Source organism: Microtus ochrogaster, chromosome 7 (assembly GCF_000317375.1).
Source record: "Microtus ochrogaster isolate Prairie Vole_2 chromosome 7, MicOch1.0, whole genome shotgun sequence".
In the NCBI taxonomy this organism is placed as follows: domain Eukaryota; kingdom Metazoa; phylum Chordata; class Mammalia; order Rodentia; family Cricetidae; genus Microtus; species Microtus ochrogaster.
In genome coordinates, this window is record NC_022014.1 from 20,689,932 (window position 1) to 20,713,712 (window position 23,781).

Sequence of the window (23,781 nt, forward strand, 5' to 3'; positions counted from 1 at the left end):
GGTAGGGGCAACAACACCCAGCTCCAAGGGTCATGTGTCAACTGTTCAGCTGAGAACTTGGATTGGGGGATTCAAGGCTAGAGGTGGGCTGGGCTGGAAGGAGCGCTTGGCTCCTGCCCTGTACAGCCCTGACTGAGGGCTCTACCAGCCCAGTGCGCCAGCAGCTTCTGTGCCCAGCAGGAGTGAAGTCCGGGCTTTCCTTCAGTAACCTGAAGCTTTTCTTTCTCGTCTTCTTCGCCCTCCCTGGCCCCACTAAGTCTTCCTGGTTGTTACTCCTCCTGCGGTCCCTCCTCCTTACTCCCACCTCCAGATTCCAAAAACACTCTGATTGCCAGGGTGGGTCAATGGTTAACACTCAGCTGGCTTTATATAAGCTGCTCCGAGTCACCTGCTGTGCACAGTCTCCTTGGTCCTTCAGTTTCGTGGCTCCTGCAGGCGGCTGCTCTGGCAGCCTCAGCCCCGGCTGGCTAGTCCTCACCATGGCCACCTGCTGGCAGGTCCTATGGGCCTATCGTTCCTACTTGTTTGCGATATGTCTGCCCATTTTCCTGTTGCCTCTGCCAATCATTGTCCGAACTAAGGTAAGGATTGTGGGTCTCCCTCAGCATAGGTAACTCTAGGGGTGGCAAGGGAGAGATCACTGGGGCCAAACGGGGGCATCTTTAATTTCCTCTTCACTTCCCCTCCCCTGAAAGTGAAGCCACCACTTCCTGTCTCCCTGGGAGCCAAGGATGGTTTCATTCAGCACCCAATCCCTGTGCAAAGTGCTCAGGTACATTGGAGCCTGAGGTTTGAGGGACAGAGCAGTTGCATAAAATGCAGGAACAGGCAGATGAGTTTCTCTGTGAGATGACAGCTGTGTGTCCACTCCGCCCTGAACTTAGTGCCAACCAGGGACAGAAGAGGCAAATGCATAGCTAGTTTCTGAGAGGGAGGGCAGGAGAAAGCTGGCCTCAGACAGTTGTACCATCCCAGGCAGAAACAGAACAAGTGTTGACCTGTAGTCTCCAGGGGGGCCACCAAGGAAAAGCCCTTTCTGTGACATGGCTGGAGCACACGGCTCCTGCCTTCTTCCCTACTTCAGAGAGTCATGAATAACCCTGCTCTTATTCATCTGTCTCCTGCCTATACTGTGTGCACCTAGGAGCCCTGTTCCCCATCCTATGGGGCAGGTCCCCCTGTCCCATCTACTAAAGGGGGAAAAGTGAGGGTAGAACTCTGTTCTGTGGAGTTTGGGTCATACGCCCTCTTGGGTTCCTCTATAAGAAAATGAACATTAAATAACAAATCTCAGATTAGTCTGGGAGCCTGGGGATATAGTTCAGTAGCAAGGCTCTTTCTTGCCTGCCACATGCAAGACCCCAGGGTTTGACCCCTAGCAATACCAAAACTAACAAGAAATCCCTAAATTTTAGTGAAATTATCCTGGAGCTTTGGGAAGGAAGCCCCCAAGAGGGTCTCATACCTTAACTTTGCAGTCTAGCTACTTGTGCAAATGGCATGGCTTGAAAGAGACAGAGCTGGAGGTGTGGCCCTGTCCCTAAAGCTGATACTGAATCTTGGCCCTGGACCATTCCACGCCCCCCAGGACTGCCCAATGAGCCACTACCTGTTGCTACAGATAGTGAAATCAAGAAAGGCCTTTCGTTATGTTATCTCTGAGGGAGGAGGCCCAGAATATGGCCCCTAACACCTGCTTAGGAATAAAGCCTGACTGATTTTTGAGATGACCTTCTCGGGCCCAAACCGGTGGCGTCTCTATGCCGGGAATCTATCAGAGAGATTTCAGACAGGCTGGAACCTGTGTGACACCACCGCCACCATCCTGGGAGAAAGATTCCCTGTTTTGCCCCAGGGTAGGGAAATCCTGAGTTGGTACGGGAAGCTGTGCCTCTTGGTGGGAAGGAACTGTATTAGGAACCCCTGCCTTCGTTCTATTGTACGTGGCCCTGCTACTTGCCTCTGGCACACAGCCTTTGCTTACCCTCTCCTGACTCAACCAACTATCCTGAGAGGCCAGGCCGACCTCTGGACCTTGGGTTCCCACCCCACACAGGAATTCTAACCCTAAATATGATCAATTTCGCCTTCCCTGCTTGGCCGCGCCCATCAGTATATAAACAAGCTATTATGTGTCTCACGTCAAACAAACAAGCTTCTTTCATTCCTTCTCTGAGATGCCTGCCCCCAAGAGCAAGCCTCAGAATGTGCCTGTATGCACACACACCCATATTCTTTCTCTCACCACCTCGGACTCTGCTATCTAAATTCCCATCAGCTTCCAGGGTCCCAGCCCAAGGCCCGTGCTCACCTTCCTCAACCCCACAGCAGGATTTGTCCCAGCTGGTCACATCCTCTTTGCTGTGTTGTCTTCACTTGACTTTAGTGACACCTAGTTTTGCCTCCCCTCCCTCCCATGCCATTCCCAGACTCCTTCTCCATCAGACTCTGCAGGTTTCCCAGCAACCCTCCTGTGCCCCCACACCCCTCCCAACTTCTGGCCAGGTAATTGTATGTTGTCTTATGATCTGAAAAGCATCCTCTAGCCGGGTGTGGTAGCACCCACCTCTAATCTCAGCATTCGGAAGGTTGAAGTAGCAGGATCATGAGCTCAGCACCAGCCTGGGCTGAGTTGTGAGAACTTACCTCAAAAACAAAACAAGAACCCCACCTGCCACCCCCAAGTGTCTCGATGCCCACAAATCCTCAGTCTGGGATCCGACTGCAAACCTCTACAGCTGCTTGAGCCAGCTAATTTGGTCACGCGGCCCACAATATTTCTCTATATGAAACCTTTGCTTTTCCCCAACGAGCGTGAAACTCAGACCGCCATCTCCAGAAAGCTCTTTCCACGGTCTTGCTGAGACATGTTTTAAGCTACCGCCTTTTGATGCTAGCCTTGACTTAGGTCGTTCTGGTTGGTTCAGCTTCCTCCAGCTGCTCACACAACCAACAGCAGGACCTGTGTGCTCACTGTCCCCTCCACACGCTACACATGTTTCTGGTTTATGATCGGATCAAAGGCCAGTAAACTCATTCTAAGTCAAGACTTTTACAAATGGAAAACACACGGAGTGTACCCACTAACACCCACCCACTAATCACAGCCTTGCGATGTAGCTGGGCAAGGCATGGTTTGTTCCTTTTCCTTACTCTGCCCGGGAGCTGTGGCTTGCTACCAACACCCCTTATCACCTCAGATGATCTTACCACAACTCTCCAGCCTGGGGAAAGATCAGTTCGTCACCTCTCCACCTTCCTAAAACCAGGAACTGTCGGAAGTTAGGGACATCTGTATTCTGGAAGACAGGGTCCCCACCTGGGCAGTCTCTCTACCCTGTCTTGTCTCACCTGGCCCTGCCTTCCTGCCATCACTTTCCACCCTACTGTCAGGGAATCCCCAAGACCTCCTGCCAACCCCATACAGCCTTCCCAGTACAGTTAGAAATCAATTTGAACTTAAGAAGCCCGAGGCCCCGAGACGCCACACCGGCAAGCCTCCCGCTCAGACTCCGTTCCACCATCCCACCTCTGCTCCCTGCGGCTTCTCTCTGCTCCTGTCTGGGCTCTTCTCCCAGATTCGTTCTCCTCCCGTTCCTCTTACATGTATCTCAGAAGCCCGCTGTCCCACTAGTCTCTCTGGCCTTCTATTTGCAGAGAAGTCCCTGTTTAAAAGAGTGAGTCCAGGGCTGGGGTTACGGCTCCGTGGATAGAGAGTGCTTGCCTAACATACATGAAACCCTGGGTTTAGACCCCAGCACTGAAGAAACTAAGCATGGTGGCACACTCCTGTAATCACCGCAGCTGGGACGTGGAGGCAGGAGGACCAGAAGTTCAGAGACATCCTTAGCTACACAGTGAGTTTGAAGCTAGCCTGGGATAGACGAGGTTCTGTCTCAAAAAAAAAAAAGTGTATATTTGTTTACTTTCTTCCGATTTTTTGAAGCAAGGACTTTGACATACTCTCTGCAGACTCCCATGGCTGGGTGTATCAGAGATGTTGGGTGAATTAATGAAGGAATATGGGCAAAGGAGGAACATTTCCTGAATTCCTATTGAGTCTGCTCTCTGTAATTAGCCCCCAAACGTAAAACTGAGCCTCCTAGCTCTGGCCCCTAGCACGGGAAGGAGAGCCCCCACCGAAGTTCAGCCCTCTGCAATAAAATAGCTAACATTTATTGGATGTGTTTTATGCACTCGGCATCGGGCCAAGCACCTCGAAGCCTTAGCTCACTTGTTTCCCACGGAGGCCTCTGCTCAGCTGTGGTGTTACTGCTGCTGTCTCCATTCCACAGCCATGTAAACTGAGGTCCAGAGGGATGAGGTAATTTGTTTTCAGTGTCATCTGTAAGAAAAGAAAAGGTAGAGGCAGTCATCTGGTCTTGGGGTCTCTGCCTGAAGCTGTCTGGAGAGGCAAAGAGGCTCCCATTACAGCTCCTCTCATTCATGGCCACCCAGCCACCCACCACATTCATTCTGTCACCAGTGTGAGGGACAGCCTTTCTTTTTCCCAGGGGTAACTGGACAAAAATATACATATTTTGCCCCCAACCTCGTCAGGGTCCAAAGTAGGAGACACGTGTTTGTGCCACACGGATGGCGCCAGGGAGCCGAGGAGCTCAGAGTAGGCAATGACTTCTCCTAAGGAGTCCAAGAGGGCTGAGAAGCCACAAAGGGGCGGGTGAAGCCACAGCTGCTGGAGGCCCCCGGAGGGCAGGAATGGGGGAGCATGGGACCAGCAAGAGCCATTAAGTGAAAAGAACGACCATCAGCCTCTTGAACTGCTGTCGCCTTTGACAGCTGACAGGGCCTGCAGTGTGGCATTTGCTCAGCCCTGCAAGCAGAAGCACCCTTGTCCAGAGACCTCCTCCCCACTCTTCTCTTCCCTTACACATAAACCTCGTACACAGTTCTGTGAGTGGCAGGCACCATTCATGTTCTGGAAAGAGGGTGTGGAGGAGCCGCCTTTCCTATGGGGTGACATGGGACACACACACGCAAATGTACTGCCTGCCCAAGCTGTGGAAGCAGTATGGCAGGTATCGCCATATATGGCCTGGGGAGGAGCTGCCCTCAGTACAGGGCTCAAGTAGGGCCCCCCAGGGAGTGGACAGTTACCCTAAGACCAGAGTGGCAGTAAGAGCCAGATCAACCCAGCTCTGGGTGAAGAATTGTCCAGGCAGAACCTGTAGCAGGTGCAAAGGGCCAGTGCAGGGGTGAGCTTGGCCAGCTGACTGGGCAAACAACAGTGTTGAGCTGGGGGCCTGCGCCGTTACAATGTTGGGATGGTCAAGTTCAGAAAGGAGGGGAGAAGGCAGCCTATGGCAGGCCTGTGAGGCTGGGGAAGAAGTGGGGACTTTGTTCTTCAGGCAATAAGGAGTAAATAGAATACTCACATCTATAAATGTCAGCCAAAAATGCAAAAGCCTCTTGGAACCCAAAAGGATCATCTACAAAAAATAGTAATGGCGCCGTGTTGGTCAGAGATTGACTGAGACAAACATGTCTCTGCTAAGAACAGAAGAGAGCAGCCTCTTTAATCGCGGGCACAGGATGCACAGTCCTGTGCACTTTAGAACTGCTGATAAGCATCCTCAGGACAAGCCGAAGCCCAACTGCAGAGGATATCTGTGCAAGGAATTTAGACCCTCTATCACGCTCTAAGGAAGCAGGGTGCAGAGAATAGAGCACGACTTTTGGAGCCAGGTAGATAACCGAGAGCACTTGAGAGCATGTGTGGAGTATATGCTATCGCTTATCCACAGATCTGAACACCACAGCTAGGAGGAGATGCTACAGCCAGCTCCAGGGCTCGGGAAACTCCACGAACTTCCTGTCTGCTGCTGCCTCCTGGAGGCATAGAAGGCCTTGGGCCCTGTGTGAACAACCCACTTTCCCACAGCTGCTCAGATGAGCTGTGGCTCCGCCAGGGCCTCAGACCCTCCTGTCTATGAAGCAGGGAGGCGTGTCTTGTCGCACAACCCCAAGTGATGAGCTGTGGTCCCTAGGAGCAGCAGAGAGTGGCACCTGGGATGGATGGAGATAAGTTTTGCCTGGAAGATTTAAAAGAGGAGTCACCTCCCTCCCCAAAGCCAGGAGGTCCCTGAAGTAAAGACAGAAAGTATTCTGACATAGACTTTACCCCCTGATAACTAAAACTTGACCTGGCTCATCAGTGCCCCTAGGAACATCGTGGGAAGGAAGGTAGAGTCTTCAATGGTAAAGCTTGATTCTAGTGCAGGTGGTGGCCCTGGGCTTCCGTGAGGACCATATTCGCTGAGGGCTGTGGGATTGCCAGTTCACTCAACTTGACTGACTCCACTCAGACACAGCAAGCCTGGCTCCAGGCACAAACCGTGATGTCAGGAGTTGTCCCCAAAGCTTTGTTAAAACCCTGTGGCAACTGGTTGTGGTGGTGGCACATGCCTACTCAGAAGGCAGAAGCAAGAGGATGTCTGTGAGTTCAAGATCAGCCTGGTCTACAGAGCGAGTTACAGGATAGGCTCCAAAGCTACACAGGGAAGCCCTGTCTCAAAAAACAAAAACAAAATAAACCAAAACAAAAAGCCTGTGACATTGTGAGCCAACTGTTTCAATCTGATGTGCCGGAAGCCCCAGCTACTTGGTAGAAGAAGGCAGTTGTTTGAGCCTAGGAGTTCAAGGCCATCTTGAGGGATACAATGAGACCTGGACAAGGAGAAAGGGAAAGAGAGAGGTGGGGTGTCTTTAAGATTTTTCAAGTGATTGGCTAAAACTCTGTGGCTGTGAAGAGTTGGAATGTGGCCGATCAAGAATCACAGAATGACCTTCAGTTTCCGTAGTACTTGCTACTCAGCTCAGTATCTACCCTACCATCGTCTCGATGGCAAGGTGAGGCTGATAGAATCCTTAGAATCCTAGGAGCCTCTGCTAAGCCTGGAGCTGAGAAAGCCGTCAGCCTCTCGCTGCCTGTCCCTACCAGTGTATTCAGGAAACGATTTGGTATCAGACTTTCTTCTGCTCTGCAATCAAAATTGTGCATGTACCCAGGTGTGGTGGTACAGCCAGGCGGTGGTGGTGCACACCTTTAATCCCAGCACTCGGGAGACAGAGGTCAGAGGATCTCTGTGAGTTCGAGGCCAGCCTAGTCTACTGATCAAGTTCCTGGACAGCTAGGGCTACATACTGAGGCCCTGTCTCAAAAACATCAAGAAAAATATAAGTGCACATGACCTTTCCCAGACCTGCACCTGGCCAAGGATGTTCACGCCTGCCAAGGATGCTTACACTTGGAACAACAGACCCTTCTTTCTGAAAGAGCTTTGTTTTGGAAGTGTAGGGGTTGGATAGAGAAGATGGGTGCTGACTTTCTCTAGTTCCCAGAAGGTAGAGTGAAGAAGCCAAGAGGAACCAAGTAAATGGCACTCACCCAAACGAGAGCAAGGCTATAGCTGCCATCACTGTGCTTGGCAGAGTCTCAAAGGCAGGCAGGGGCACAGAAGGCTTTTGTGGGGATGGTGGCTTCCGGCGCCCCTCATGGAGGCTGCTGGGAAAGGCCTAGAAGAAGGTCACACAGGGCCATTGCTTGGTGAGGTGATACTTGGCTGTTTCTGGCTAGCCTGGAGTTGGAAATGGGAGAGAGGAAAAGGACACACTCCTGCTGAGAGTTAAAGAAGCTGGATGTAAGGATAGGGCTCTGAGCCAGGTGCTTCAGAGACCTGGAGACAAATTCTCATAGCTGAACTGGCCATTGTCCCCTTTGTGATATTCATCGATTCGGTCATCAAAGGTATTGGGCAATTAACATCTGACTGTTATTCCTGGGAAGGATCACACACATGCAAACACACACACACACACACACACACACACACACACACACCCAAGTTCTCTCTTCATTTCAGTGTAGCTCATTTTCTTCAAAGTTCTGTGTTGTTTTACTTTGTACATTTTGAAAGCTTAGTCTGAGGAAATGCAAGGCTCCTTCAGGTATGAAGGGGTCCTGGTTCCCTCCCAGGGTAAGAAGCCCTCCAAGGTCCCTCATGTGTATACAAATGGTGAGCTCTCACATGCCCACCATAGCACCCGTGCGGCCTTCCTCCTTTCCCTTCTCCTTTCCTTCATTATTCTTTTCCTTCTTGGGCTGAGTCGGAGCCCAGAACCTCTCGTGATAAGCAAAGTCTCTGCTGCCAAAGTTCCTGGCCTTTGTACAATCAGGTAATTAAAAGATCAGGCTGCCATCTTCTGTCCCTGTTTCAGCCTCCCATTTCCATGGTCGTGTCTCTAAATAAAGTTCTTGATCTCTCTCGAGGCAGACAGAACTCTTTTTAAGTACGTACATCTTCAGGAACCTGACTTAGGCCTACCCTAAGACAACCCCTGGATGTATTCTCCAGTCTAGCAGTAGGGGGCTCAGGAAAGGTCATTTCCCCTTGGGACTCTCACTCCTCTGGTCTGTCCTCTGCAGCAGTGCCTGTCAGCTTCCTCCAGGCCCTGGGAATGTCCCTGCACCCTACAGTAGCATCCATGTACTAGAGTCCAGGGACAATGGAAATGCCCCGCTGTAAGCCAACCATCCCCACCCCAAGTTAACCTTCAATCCCCAGCAGGCACAAGCAGGGACACATTTGAGACTGTGGGCGTTTGCTCCTGCCTCAGAGCCATGTGCTGCATGCACTGTGATGGGTAAAGGCCATGTCATTCACAGCCCTTCCCTTCCCTGCCTTTTCTATTCCCCAGGGTCCAGAGTCTGCCCTGGTTTCTCTGGCACCCTCATTTCCATGCGTGCCTCATATAGTCACCTGGTTCTCTAAAAGTTCAAAGCTACTCTCCAGTGAACCCTAACCTCTGTGTCCTAGGTGCACCCCACCTCCACCCCTCCCTACCCGCTCCCCCTTCCTCCTTATCCTATCCCCACCAGAAAAACTGTCCCTTTTCTTCCTATAAAGGAGACACATGCATGTATGGCTGGAAATGCTTCGTAGTGTTTTTAGGGTTAAAAAAAAAAAGCTCCAAGAGAGGTTAAGTGACTCGTTCAAAGATGGACCGCAATAAATCTGGGTCTGGGTTCTTAGGTTTGCTGAATAGACTTTTTTTTCACTGTGAAAGAAGCCTCCAACCTATACCTGGAGGATCCTCTAAGGAGCTAGTCTTCCTGTCCCCTGCTGACTATGCAGGCCAGCCCATACAGACTCCCTGAAGACCAAGCTGGGTATATATATCACGCCTTCCCCCCCCCACACACCCCGAGACAGGGTTCTGTGCAACAGCCCTATCTGTCCTGGAACTCGCTCTGTAGACCAGGTTGGCCTCGAACTCACAAAGATCCCCCTGCCTCTGCCTCTTGAGTTCTGGGATTAAAGGTTTGCACCACCACCTGTTATCATTGCCTTTTAATGCTGTGTATTGGTTCACCCTTTCGGCAGAAACAGGCTTGGACAGTTTATGGTCCAGTGACAAAAATTAATACCCATTTATTTCATAAAGCTGAATGCTGCCAAGCAAGGCGGCACACACATGTCATCCCAGCACCTGGGAGGCAGAGACCAAGAGATCCCATCCATGACCCATAGAGTGAGCCTCGCTCTAAAAAAAAAGATGGGGAGGGGATCCCCTGAAAAAGGAATACCCAACTAAGATCTAGGAATAAACTGATGTCAACAAGGCAAAATGGGGAGGAAAAGGAAGCCTAAAGAGAGGGACCTCTGCAAAGATCTCTGTAGCCAGACAGAGGACGGAGTGCTCGAGGAAATCGAGGGAGACCAAAGCCTGCTGAACTGGAGCAGAGTGGGCAAGATCAGAGTGTTGTGAGTAAGGCACCCAGACCCAGCTGTGGGACTCGGTGGTAGAGCATACCCCTCGGCTCTGAGACCCCTAAACAACAAAAAAATAGTTACTACAACAAGAATAAATTGCTTTAGTGTTACAGAGAGGACCCAGAACTGGAAACAGCTCCCCTCCTGGGCCTAGGAAGCAGAAGGCAGAAAGGCTCAGTACAAAACTCTCTGAGCCCTGGACCCAGGACACCCCTGGCACAGTCTCTGCCTTCGCTCCAAATGGGAAACTGTGCCCCTGGGATCTGTACCACACAGTGGTCCTATGGTGCTAGGGGGTTGCCAGAGGCCAGATGTAAGCCACTGGGGCTTCGTGTCAGGGCTGCCAGTCCTCAGTAGGGCTTGGAATCCCTGGATTCCCCATTCCTAGAGCTGGGGATGCCAACCTGGAATCAGACATATTGTGGGACAGAGCAAAAAGGCCCACCAATGCCTCTAGCAGTGCCCAAAGGGTGGCATCTAACCACAGAGCCTTGCAGAACACTGGCAGCACACCAGCTCCAAGCTGGACCGTCCCACCTACAACAAGTGCGTCATTTCTATTTTTCCCAGAATATTACTTGCAAAGGAAAGCAGTTAGGAATCCTGATTTCCAGGAAAACCCTGTTGCGGTTTTAAAATACACATTCCATTGTTGGTGCCTTAGAGGAAAATACGGTGTAGAAACTACTGCGTTTCCAAACAGTGACAGTGTGAACAGCATGCTGACTAGATTGGGAGGCAGCTGCTGGAACTGATGTGGGCAGGTGTCCAGTGTCTGATAGCTACAATCCAATATCTGTGACAGAGCCAGGCCTGGTGGCACATGCCTGTAGTCCCAGCTACTTGGGAAGCTGAAGTCACTTGAGTCCCAGAGTTTGAGGCCAACATGGATAACTTAGTGAGACTCTGTCTCAGAAGCAAAATATCTGTAACAAAGTCCCCCAAAATAATGATGACGAGGAGCTGGGGAGACATCTCAGTGCCTAAAGGGATTGTTGGGGAAAACGAGTCACAGATCCCCAGTGCCTGAGTTTCAAAACAAGTGCAGGGGCTGGAGAGGTGGCTCAGAGGTTAAGAGCACTGCCTGTTCTTCCAGAGGTCGTGAGTTCAATTCCTAGCAACCACATGGTGGCTCACAGCCATCTATAATGAGATCTGGTGCCCTGTGATCCCAACTGTGTGGTGCTGGAGACAGGAGAATCCCTGAGATCCTTAAGGCTTGCACATGAAACGTGAAAACCATACAGATAAGCCTCAGCTTCATAAGCCTGTTTTTCTTTTGTTGGTGTTGTTTTGTTTTGGCACAGAATTTCTCTGTAGCCTGAGCTGTCCTGGACTCATTCTGTAGACCAGGCTAGCCTCGAACTCACAGAGATCCGCCTACCTCTGCCTCCTGAGTGCTGGGATTAAAGGAGTGTGCCACCACCACCCAGCCATGAACCTGTTTTAAGTTCAGATACTTCTAAGCTAAAGCAGACAACTGCCTTGCCCGCTCAGACAGCCTCAGAATGCTTCACTTGTCTACATGGGCAAACTCATCCAGCACAAACCTACATTTTTATTTTTGGATTTTGAGTTATTTTATACATATGTCTCTGTTTATATATTGTGTGTATGCACACATATGTGCTGTACATGTATGTGGAGGTCAGAAAACAGCTTGAGAATTGGCTCTCTTTCCACCATGTGAATTCTAAGTTTTGAACTCAGGTTATCGGACTTGACAGCAAGTTTCTCTGCACACTGGGCCATCTTTCTGGCTGTTTTTGTTTCTTTTTCTTTTTCTTTTTTTTTCCTTTTTCTTGCTTTTTTTTTCTTTTTCTTTGAGTAAAGGTCTCATATAGCCCTGAGTATGGCCTTGAAATCCGACCCTTCTGCCTACCATGCCAATACTAGGCACCACCACGCTGGCACAAGCACCGCCATGCTGGCACAAAGCCTACTTTATAATGAAGTGTTGAATGCCTCTTTTTATTTATTGAACACTGAATTCAAAGTTAAAGACAGAGTGGTCATACATTGAGAACAAGGTCTAGCAAGATATGGAAGGCTGTGGAAAGGTGTGTTAGTATGGGAAGGCGTGGTAAGGCATTGTAAGTATGATAAGATGTGGCAAATTATGATAAGGTGTGGCAAAGTATGGTAAGGTGTGGCAAAGAATGACAAGGTATGGTAAGGTATGGTATAGTATGGTATAGCGTGGCAAAATATGGTAAGGCACAGTAAGGTATAGTAAGATGTGGTAATGGATAGTACAGGGTTGGTAAAATATGGCAAGGCATCTTAAAACATGGTAAAGTATGGTAAGGCGTGGCAAAATACGGTGAGATGTGGTAATGCATGGTAAGAGATGGTAAGATGGGGCACAGTTTGGTAAAGTATGGTGATGTCTGGAAATGTATGGTAAGGTGTTCATGGTAAGGTAAGTCACTTCATGGTAAGGTGTAGTAAGGTATGGTTCCTAGTGAATGTTTATCAGTTTGAACATTACGGTGTAGAAGACTCACAGTGGAGCCATGTGTGAGACAGGACAATCTCTGCTGACTTTGTCAGCTATGCTCATAGTCTTCACAAGATGCTCTCAAAGAGAGAACATAGTTCTTCCATCAAAGTTCATGGGTCCTCAGGATTCCATGTCCAAGCTGAGAACCCATAATCCAGGAAGAACAAGCTTTGGCAGTTTTTTGTTTTGTTTTGTTTTTTGCATTTGTTTTGTTTTCATTTTGTTTTGGTTTTGGTTTTTGAGCCAGGGTCCCTGTGTAGCCCTGACTGTCTGGGGACTCACTCTGAAGACCAGGTTGGCCTAGAACTCAGAGATCTGCCTACCTCTGCCTCCCGGATGCTGGGATTAAGTACTACCACCCAACCGTGTCTTTCTCTTTTCATCTGTGAACTGGGGAGAGCATTTGGGACCTCAAGGAACAGCTGAATGTTACTGAAAAGCATTTCAAACCCACTGGTCATGGGACTTGGCAGGGAGACGGCTTGGGATGCTCAGCAGGGCAGTTTTTCTGGAATCAGCAGTGTTGACCCCTAACCTCCTTCTGTCTCTGGTCAGACAGCACGAGGGTACAGAGGGGATGGCCTGTCCTTAGTCTGAGGGGTAGGTAAGCAGTTGTCTGTCCAACCAAGGCAAGTACAGAGGAGCAAGGAAAAACTGGCATCAGCAGAAAACAGCTGGTCGAGGAAAGAGGTGGATCTCTGGTCAAGGGTTATGGGGGCCCTACCCCTGAGCTAATGAGTTCAGGTTCAATGCTAGAGGGGGTAGAGGTTGAGTGTGTTCAATCAATTTCTGGCATCGCCAAACAAACGAGAGCTTGCCCAGAGACAGCCAAGAGCGTGGCACCCAGTGCAGCTCCAAGAGCACCTTCCTATGCGTTTCTGAGGGTGTGTTCTCTGGAACCCTCAGCCTTATGCAATCCTGCCACTCAAGCCGAGTGCCTGTTCTAATGCCTGTTCTAACTCAGCCACTCCTCAGCTGTCCTGAGACCTTGAGCAAGCCACTTGATCTCCAGACACCTCCATAAAGTGAGACCACCACACCCACCTTAATGGCGCTTATGTTTTTAACAGAAGTCCTAAAAGTTGCTCAATAACAGCTTCCTCTTCCCCCAGGCCTCTCCTCCTCACTCCCCGAGAGAGAAACTCTCCCCAGCATCAGAGTACTAAGGCTGCAAGGCTGCAGGTGCTGAGGGTGAGCCTAGTGGTAAAAGAAGGCAAACAATTGGATGGATAAGGGAGGAGAGTCCCAGCCCATAGCTTATAAACACCCCCTCGCCCCACCACCAACTCTCCATCCCCCGCCCTGTTCCTTCCTCAGCCAACAGTCTGGGCCAGTGTCTCCCTCTGGCTAATCATTCTTTGGCCCTGGGAGAGGCTCTGACAAGGAGACAGGATTCCTGATGTCTTGGGCCCATGTCTGGCCTCCGTCTAGCCTATTCTTAAGATCAGGGTCTGTGGGCCTAAAGAAGGAAAGGGGGATTTCTGGTACCCAAAATCTATGCCTCGGAGTGACCCCAAATTCTTTGCATAATGCAAAGATGGGAGACACTCTCACCTTGTCTGAAAAAGTGAACCGCGCCTTGGTTTCTGTGCTGAGCAACCCCAGCAGGAGGCAGATGTTCAACCTCCCAAAACTTCTGACAAGATCCCTTCCCTTGGACAAGATTAGCTTCAAAACTAGGGCTCCACGGATCCAGATGTCACCAAGCTGTCCTGGGGTGGAGCTCAGAGGCAGAAGGTTTGCCTAGCATGCACAAGTTTGACTCCCACCAAGAATCACTTAGTAAAGAAACAAACAAGAGTTGAAGAAGATCAAGGTCCTGGGCCATGCTTTCCACCCTCTCCTCTCGCTGACTCCCCTGGAGTCTTCTTGAACTAAGTGAGGCCTCTTATAATGCCCAGCCCCAAGGTCAAAGACAAGAGGAGGACACTGGTTTGTTTTGTTTGGGATGGGGTCTCATTGGTGGTATACACCTTTAATCCCAGCTCTTAAGAAGCAGAAGCAGGTGGATCTCTGTGAGCTTAAGACAAGCTTGGTCTACATAGTGAGCCTGGAGCTAGCCAGTGCTACACAGTGAGACTTTATTTCAAAACAAATACAACAACAACAAAAATGAATGAACCCAAACCTGAGATAGTGTCTCATGTCTAGTCCAGACTGTCCCTAACCTTGCTATGTCGCCAAGGATAAGTTTGAACTCCGGAACGGCTCTCTGAATGCTGAGGTGCTTTGGATTATACACAATGCAGTATACATGCTAGAACATGCTACCAAATGAGCCATGTTTCTAACTCTTTCTTCTTTGTTTATTTCCATTTTGAGATGGAAACCTTGAATTTGGGAATCAAATATTCTCAGGCTCTCCTCATGCTGGCACAAATGGCCTGGTTTCTCCTGAGGGCAGAAGGGAAGGTGCTATACCTTCTAAGCCCTCTCTGCTTCTCTCCTCCTGCCCACAGGAAGCCTACTGCGCTTACACCATCATCCTCATGGCGCTGATGTGGTGTACCGAGTCCCTGCCCCTGGCTGTCACTGGCCTGTTCCCCATCGTCCTCTTCCCCCTGATGGGTATCATGGATGCCTCTGAGGTAAGCACCCTCGCCCACAGGAGGAAAGGCTACAGGGGTGGGGGGATCTTACCTAGAGCCTTGGAACCAAGGACACCACTTCACAGAGTTGTGGAAGAAGACAGCCAGCTAGGAGGCAGCGAGTATCCTAGAAGCATGCATGGCTGTTGTGCCAGTTCGTTCACAACAGGAGGAATAAGTTCTGCTGGAGACGTGCAGGGCCTGCAACTGGAGGGGGGCAATGAAAGCCAACTGAGGAACTCCCCCAGCAGCGGGTCAAGTCGGGCACTGAGAGGTCGACCATGAAGATCTTAAGTTCAAGACCAACCTGGACTACCTAGGTAGAGCCTGTCAAAAGCAAACAAAAAGATAAACTGTCACCTGTCTCCGTATCCACAGAGCCAAAGTGAGGATTTTTATACAAGACACCCTTTGGATGTCCCCGGATGCTCAATTCTCTCACTTAAGATGTGTAGTGTTTCCATAGAGACTCACACACCTTCCTTGTGATACCCGATATGAGTACATGGTTGCCATAATGTATTGTTTAGAACATAGGGCTGAGGAGGTGGCTCAGCAGATAAAGGCACTTGCTGCCTAGCCTCATGCCGTGATCCACTTAGTGGGAGAAGGGACCGACTTCTACAAGTTGTCTTCAGACCTCCACACTCTAGCCATGGAACATACACACACACACACACACACACGTAAATGTAAAACAAAATTTAAAGACAGTCATGTAGAGGCAAGCATGCACACCTTTGGCAAAGATGCAGTTTTTGCCTGAGTATTTTCCAAACAGGGGTTACCTCATCCATGAATGCAGACCCCACATACAAAGGCCAAAGAGAGGACTGGCTGCATATACTTTTTAAAGGTGTATGTGCTAGATGTGTGTATTAAGTCTGTGAGGATGTATGTATATGCGTCACATTTGTGCCTGGTACCCTCGGAGATCAGAAGAGGGCATTGGGTCCCCTGGAACTGGGGTTAAAGATGGTTGTGAGCTGCCATGTGGGCACTGAGAACCGAACCCAGGTCCTCTGGAAGAGCAGCAAGTGCTCTTAACTGCTGAGACATCTCTCCAGCCCCTAACCCTATACTTCTAATGTAATGGCTCTTCGGTTTGAACCGCACCGCAACCACCGGCACTGAGAAGCAGAACAGATAGACGGGCCTCCCTCTGACCTGACTCCAATGGAGCTAAAAAGGGGATCTCATCTCAACCTCATTTTTTCTTCTCTTCCCCTTCTCCACCACCCCTTCTTTCTCTTCTTTTTCTCTTCCTCCTCCCCATCTTCTTCCTTCTCTTCTTCTTCTTCCCCCTTCATTTTAACACTGGGTCTTGCTGTTCAGCCCAGGCTAGCCCAGTCACATGGTTCTTGCTCCTGGGGTTCAGCAGAGCTACCAGGCCTGGCTAAGTGTTTTGTTTGTAACAAGTCTCAGGTGATGGTGATGATACTGGTAGAGACGGCACATACTCTTAAGAGCCGGGGAGTTGGTTACCTTCCGTGCTCTGCTTGAAGCACAGCTGTTCAGGCTGCAGTCTCTTAGTCTCTCAGAGAGAAGAAAAGCAGTGAGTTTGGCAGGACTCCTATAGAACAGCTGATTGCCCAAAGGCCATTTACATTTGGTTCTGAGGTCCCAGAGGAATACCAGTTTGTGAGGATGTCATGACCGGTCCCCAAAAGTCTCAGGTCCATCTCCACTCCCCAGGTCGGCATAGAGTACCTCAATGACACCAACATATTGTTCATCGGGGGGATGATGGTGGCCGTGTCTGTGGAACACTGGAAACTGCACAAGCGCATCGCCCTCCGAGTACTCCTCATCATCGGAGTGCGGCCTGCCCTGTGAGTCTGTGTGGGATCCAGGGTGGAGAAGCATACGGGCGTCCCATGTCTGGAAGGAAGCCGGAATGGCGGAGTGTCTGTCTGTTTGCCTGTAGGTTGCTTCTGGGCTTCATGTTGGTCACAGCCTTCCTCTCCATGTGGATTAGCAACACAGCCACCACAGCCATGATGGTGCCCATTGGGCATGCGGTCCTGGAGCAACTTCAGGGTTCACAAAAGGACGTGGAGCAAGGCAGTGATAACCCTGCCTTTGAGCTCCAAGAAGCAAGTCCCCAGAAGGAGGCTACCAAACTCGGTAAGAGACCTGAAGCAGACTCTGTCCCTAGACCTAAAGCAGTCCCTGCCCCCAGATCTGAAGCAGATCCTGCCCCCCAGACATGGCTTCCATTCTGAAAGGCCCATGGGAAAAGAGACAGGCAAGTGACTGACCTGACCAGGTCTTCCTGGGGTTTTCCCGGATGTAAAATGCCAGTAGAGACTGCTGAGATAACCCAGGAGGTGAAGGTGCCTGCCACCAAGCCTAAAGACATGAGTTTGATCCCCAGGACCCACATAATAGAAAGAGAAAACTGACTCCTGCAAGGTGTCCTCTGACTTCCATATGTGCACTGTGGCATGTGTGCATGTACATGTTTGTATGTAAAAATAATAATGTCTCAAAAATATTAAATGCCAACATCTGTGAGATATGTATGTAGCTGATGCGAGGGTGCTTGCCTGGCATGTGCAAGGCCCTGGGCTCCATCAAAACAGCAACAACAACAATAATAAACACTGAGCACAAAGCTAAGCGGCCTGGGCTAGCACATCATAGCAATTCAAGAGTTTGGTGAGAAGTGAGCTGCAGTCTGGGGAACAGGAAGTTCTCCAGGCTTCATCCCTCCTACTTGGTCTAGGCAACCCTTCTCGCTTCTCTGTGACTGTTTCCCGAGAGAAGTTGAACAGGATTGTGTCTGAGAACATTCCAGTCCAAAGCTCCAGAGAATGCTGGAGCCTGGGAACAGTCTCTGTCCCCCTGGAAACTCAAGTCCAGCTGTCCATAACCAAGGGGCCCTGGAGGCCCCAGAACCCAGCCAAGATTCCTGCAACTCATCTTGCACCTGTCCCCATGAGCTTTCTTTCCCTTGTTGGCAGATAATGGACAGGCTGTCTCAGCCTCTTCAGAGCCCAGCACACAGAAGTCTCAGGAGCATAGCCGCTTCCACAAGGGCCTGAGTCTGTGCATTTGCTACTCAGCCAGCATCGGGGGCATCGCCACCTTAACAGGCACTACCCCCAACCTGGTGCTCCAAGGCCAGATGAACTCGTGAGTGCCAGGGGAGAGGGGGGCATGATGAATGGGGATTTGCATTCTTGCTGTGGTGAAGCCATTTTCACCAGGCAGTTTCAGGGACAATGTCACACAACAGCCCATGTCCCCTTCATCAGGCTCTTCCCCCAAAATGGCAACGTGATAAACTTTGCTTCCTGGTTTGGTTTTGCCTTCCCCACCATGATCATCTTGCTGATGTTGGCTTGGATATGGCTGCAGGTCCTCTTCCTGGGTTTCAAGTAAGTGGTGCCATAGGTAAGAGAAACCCAGCTTCCTATCTGTACCCCAGGATCCTCTGATTCATCCAAACAAGGTGGGGGACCATACCATGAGAAGCCCTCTTCTCCTCTAAGTGACTGGTCTCCCATGTGATGGAATGAGCAAGCTGAGTCTGGAGGAATGGTAAATCCTGGGATTGAAAGTCATGTCTCGTGTGTGTGTGTGTGTGTGTGTGTGTGTGTGTGTGTGTTCATATGTATGGGCAGGTGCACATGTTTATATAAAAGTGTATGAAGACCAGAGTTTGACATTAGCTATCTTCCTCAACCATTTTTCCCCTTAATTTTTGAGACAGGGTCTCCTAGTGAACCCAGAACTTATCCAGGTTACCATGGCTAACCAATGAGCTCCAGGGAGCCTTTGATCTCCGTATCCCTAGCTCCATCTTTTATGTACAAGTGCTGGGGCCAGAACTCAGATCTTGATGCTTACATGCAAGCATCTAACTTAGTCAGTAACCATCTCTCCAGCCCTGAAAACCACATCTCCTGGTACCCCCACCCCATCCCCGCCAGTCATACACCTTCCCATAATGCTCCATGGTCCTTGGATGAGCACTTGGGGATGCCGCATGGAGCACAGTCAGTTAGAGGAGCATTTGAGGTGGTCCTTCTGTTTGCCTTCCCATGTATTGAACACTAGGACTCTTGCACCGTAGGCAAAGTCTATCCTTGCCATTCTCCATCTGATGAGTGATGATATGGTAGGGGCCACAAGAGAGGAGAGCACAGGGAGTGGGCATTCCAGAAAGTTCCTGGACATGAAATCTCAGTTGATTCCTGCAGGACTGATAGTTAGCCAGGGTTAGAAGTGGGGAAAGGTATTCAAGCAGGAGAGGCGAGAAGCACAGAAGCCAGAAAGCCCTGGGAGTGTCTGAGAACACTGCTTCCCAAGGGCTGTCATGAGGCTGTCAGAGAACAATCACAGAGGACTTTGTGTGCCACATAGAGTTGGGACCTTGTGCTTGAGGCTAAGATGAGGAGGTGGATTTTATCTTCATGCAATCCTGAGTTAGTTTTCATTCCAGTTTAGAGACCTATGTTGAGAAGTATTGGGTAGCCAGGCATGGTGGTATATACCTGTCATCTCAGTACCTGGGGAGCTGAGGCAGGAGGATCATGAGTTAAAGGCCAGCCTGGGTTACATGATATCCTGTCTTAAAAACCCAAAGTGAAGTAAAATAGTCAGAGACCCTGCTAAGACTCAGCTGAACTCAAGTCTGCAATCAGTTAGTGATGTCAACGAGCACACGGACCAGAGTGGTGATCTGAGTATTACTGGGGTGTGAGCCATTATTCATCCATTCCTTCCAGGCAGAGAGGAACCACAACAAGTTGTTAAGCTGTACTTTGAACAAATCACTTGGGCAGCTGCAAAGAGGCTGGCTTAAGGCTGGGAGCTGGTGAGAGGCAAGGCGGTAGTTGATGAAGTCAGCATAGTGTTGGATACTGGAGGAGCCAGAGATGTGTGAGACATGGTCTTTGCCCTGAGAAACTCACAGACCAGCAGATGATAAGATTTACCCAAGTGTAAAGCGAAATGCCAGCACAAGGTAAAGAGACAGCATAAGGGGGAGGCAAAGCCTCTGAATGGCTAAGGACTATGAAGGTGTTGTTGAGGCTGGCAGAGACAGCCGGGGTTGGCGGGAGGGAAGGGAGCAGTTCCCGGCCTGTTAACAGAAAGGGGAGCTCAGAATCAGGACCGAAAGGACACTCGGAGTCTGGGCCACTCATCCCTCTCACTCTGGCCGCCAAAGGCTCAGCACAAGAGACCCTTCACAGGAAGGGTGACAATGGGGAAGACAAAGACGATACAGCTTTCTTGTTGAAGAAAAACCACAATCCCAAGCCAGGCCTGGTGGTACACACCCATAACCCCAGCACTCAGAAGGCTGAGGCAGGACGATCAGGAGATGGAGACCAACTTGAACTAAAAACAAAACAAAGGGTTAGAAATGTAAGACAGAAGAGAGTTTACCTAGCATGCATGAAACCTGGGTTTGGTTCCCAATCCCACATAATCTGGGCACAATAACGTATGCCTAGAATTCAAGGTCAGTCTGTGTTATATGAGACGCTGTCTGAGGGGAAGCGGGTGACTATGCCAAGATGCCCCTCTGGGTCTTGGACTCTCTTCTAGCTGTGAAGCCAGGACCTAAGGGTTTTGCCCCATGCCTGGAACAGACCGTTCACACTCTGCCCCTGCCTCTGCCTCTGCCTGCAGCTTCCGGAAGAACTTTGGCTTTGGGGAAGGGGAAGAAGAACAAAAGAAGGCAGCCTTCCAGGTCATCAAGAACCAGCACACGCTGCTTGGCCCCATGAATTTTGCAGAAAAGACTGTCACCGTCCTCTTTATTTTCCTGGTGGTACTCTGGTTCACCAGAGAGCCAGGCTTCTTCCCAGGCTGGGGTGACACGCTTTTTGCCAATGAAAATGGCCAAAGGTGAGACCTGCCAGAGGGCAGAGGGGAGACTTCCGGGGACTCTGAACTAGAAAGGAAGAAAAGGGAGGCAAAGGGAGGGAAGGGAGTTGAGGCGGGGACAGGATGTCACCAGGCATGTTGATGGTGGGGTCCCTTCTCTGTCCCTTCCTCAGCCTTTCCCTCCTGCCCCTTCCACAGCTTAGCATCAGATGGAACAGTGGCCATCTTCATCGGCCTGATTATGTTCTTCATCCCCTCCAAGATCCCAGGACTGACCCAGGACCCAAGTAAGCACCCGGCCTGGGACTGGGAAGGGTCTCCAGAGGGCCCCGCCTGCAGGTGTAGAGCCTACTGCCTTCTACCACACCCAGCAGGAGCTAGCAAAGCTTAGAGGGGTTGGAGTGACCTGCCAAGGACACAGGAACTCAGGGACAGAGGTGGGATACTACAGGGATGGAGACTGAGGGACTCCCTTCTACCTAGCTTACTAGGAACCTACTTAATAGGAACCCACTCAGGAAGGCCTCGAGTGGAGGGGAGGGAAGGCCTATTGACTTTTGGTGACCATCCTTGTCTGCTTGGGGAGCAGACAAACCAGGGAAGCTGAAGGCTCCTCCTGCCATCCTCACCTGGAAGACAATGAACGATAAGATGCCTTGGAATATCCTGATCTTGCTGGGTGGGGGCTTTGCCCTGGCCAAAGGCAGTGAGGTGAGAGCCTATTTGAGGGAAACCCTGGGATAGTCCCTCGCCAGCCTTAAGTACCTCTCCGCAGATGGGTTCTTAAAGCCCAAAGGAAAGTAGGCCTCTCTCAGCGATGCGCCCCACCCCCACACAGCCACTTATTCTTGAAGCCAATGTGATAGGCCTGAGCACCCACAAAGCTAGTATCGGCTTGGTGCCATACCAGATGACGCCTCCAGGGGGCGACATTTAACAGTCTTCCAGGGACCAGAGCGTCTTTTTTCTTGACCTTCCATCCAAAAAGAGCAGAAAGATTCGGGATACTGCAGCCCTAGACCTGGGTCCTGGCTGATGTAGCAGATTCCTGGGTCTGTGGTTAGTATATCCACAGACTGTGCCAGACACTTTGCTTGATGTGGAGGAGACAGGAACTCAGCGCAGCGAATAGCATCAGGTCCCACAGCCTGGCATGACAGTGGACGGGGACAGACCCTGGGAATTGCCCATTTTCTAAGTAGCCTCTTCCAGCCTCTTCAAGCTCCATCACCACCACCAAAAGCAAGATCCCTTCAGCCCTAACGCTTGTGTGTGTGGGGGTGGGGGGGGGGACTCAGATGATCCAGGAGCTTCAAGAGAGCCAGGAAAGCAAGATACTCACACTCACAAATCGCAGATTTCCCACTAGAACCTTCCCCCCTCATCCCACTGGTCCCAAGGAGCAGCAGGGAGCCCCCCTTGGTCCTAACTGGGCACCAACTTCCTTCAGAGTTGTTTGACTTGAAGGCCATGGAGGTGTGGACAGGGCCAGGGCCTCCCAGAGTTCCAGCTGGGGACCCGGGAGCTTTTCTGTCTCTATCTGTCACCTCCTTCTGCCATCAGCAATCAGGTTTGTCTGCGTGGTTGGGAGAAAAGCTGACCCCGCTGGAGCACATACCACCAGCAGCCACGGCCTTCATCCTCTGCCTATTGGTTGCCATCTTCACCGAGTGCACCAGTAACGTGGCTACCACTACGCTCTTCCTGCCCATCCTGGCCTCCATGGTGAGCTGACACGGCACCCTCTTCCAGGCAGCCCTCCTGCCTGTTCTCTACCCCGTAGCTACTCAGGGGGCTGGTCCAAACCTCCTCTTCTGCACGGAGAGAACCACCTCCCAGGCTTCCCCCAGCTCCAGATGTTGAACTTCTAGGTCCCAAGGCCGTCTGGCCCCTGAGTCACCTGTCCCTAGTGACATCACTCTTTGAGTATCCCAGTGGGGCTGACTGGAGACCTCACCCACCTCCCCACCCAATCCCTGTTCTGGTCATTCCAGAAGTGATGGGGGTAAAATTGCTCCCTGGAGCGTCCCCAGCCCCTTCCTCCTTAGGCGTGTTCCCACAGCCTTTGATGACACCTCCTGAGCCCCTTTGAGATCGGTTTTATGGGCCCCTCCCCTCACTACACCCCACAGGGCAGGGCAGCACATTCATCTCCTCCAAGAGGTCAAGGGGCCCTCTCCAGGTCACCCCAGAACACTCTGCCCAGGAATCGGGTTCATGACCAGAGGGGGGAGGGGCGGGGTGGCCTCCCCACTGAGCCGGGGCCAGGACCAACTGTGCCCACTGTCATCCTCCAGGCGCAGGCCATCTGCCTTCATCCCCTCTATGTCATGCTCCCCTGCACCCTGGCTTCCTCCTTGGCTTTCATGCTTCCTGTGGCCACTCCGCCCAATGCCATTGCCTTCTCCTTCGGAGGCCTCAAAGTGTCCGATATGGTGAGTGGCTAGGAGATGGGAATGCCTCAGCCCGCCACCTGCCCTGTCTCTCCCTCTCAAGGCACCATAACGCAGCTGAGGGACACTGAGGTTCCCAGAGAAGAGCTGGCCCTGGGGCTGGGGGACGGCAGAAACTCTAGCATCTTTATACTCTATAGTCCCAGGTAGCAAATAAAGGGAGGGGACATTCGGAAGTTCCAGGGGTGGTGGCATCCCCACTTAACGAAATGGCCTAAGAGAAAACAAGGCTCAGAGCCCCAGAAGCTTATAAGGAACCCCCACCTTCCCTGTTAGGATGGACAGTCAAATAAATGACAAAGACATTGCACAATACTGCAGTTTAAACCGAAGGCAGGACTTCCCAAGGGCTTTGCTGATGAGAGGGGTCCTAAGCACCCCCGAGAGCTGAGGAGTGTGTTTCTGATTCACATTGGCTTGCCTCACTCTAGGCCCGGGCCGGATTTCTGCTCAACATCATCGGGGTGCTGACTATCACACTGTCCATCAACAGCTGGAGTTTCCCCATCTTCAACCTGGACAAATTCCCATCCTGGGCCAACTCCAACACAAGCCAATGCTTTCCCAGCCTGCCCAATTCCACCGAACCAGGCCTTTAG

General features: G+C 50.9%; 1 protein-coding gene across 1 annotated transcript; it reads left to right on the plus strand.

Annotated features, from left to right (window-relative positions):
* Positions 1 to 479: 479 nt before the first annotated feature.
* On the plus strand, positions 480 to 23,781 carry Slc13a2 (solute carrier family 13 member 2). Its single transcript, XM_005349452.2, has 12 exons — positions 480 to 581; positions 14,757 to 14,885; positions 16,581 to 16,717; positions 16,813 to 17,012; positions 17,852 to 18,023; positions 18,146 to 18,268; positions 20,532 to 20,750; positions 20,928 to 21,016; positions 21,319 to 21,440; positions 22,293 to 22,454; positions 23,027 to 23,164; positions 23,614 to 23,781. Exons 1-12 carry the CDS (start codon positions 480 to 482, stop codon positions 23,779 to 23,781), a joined length of 1,761 nt encoding a protein of 586 aa, XP_005349509.1.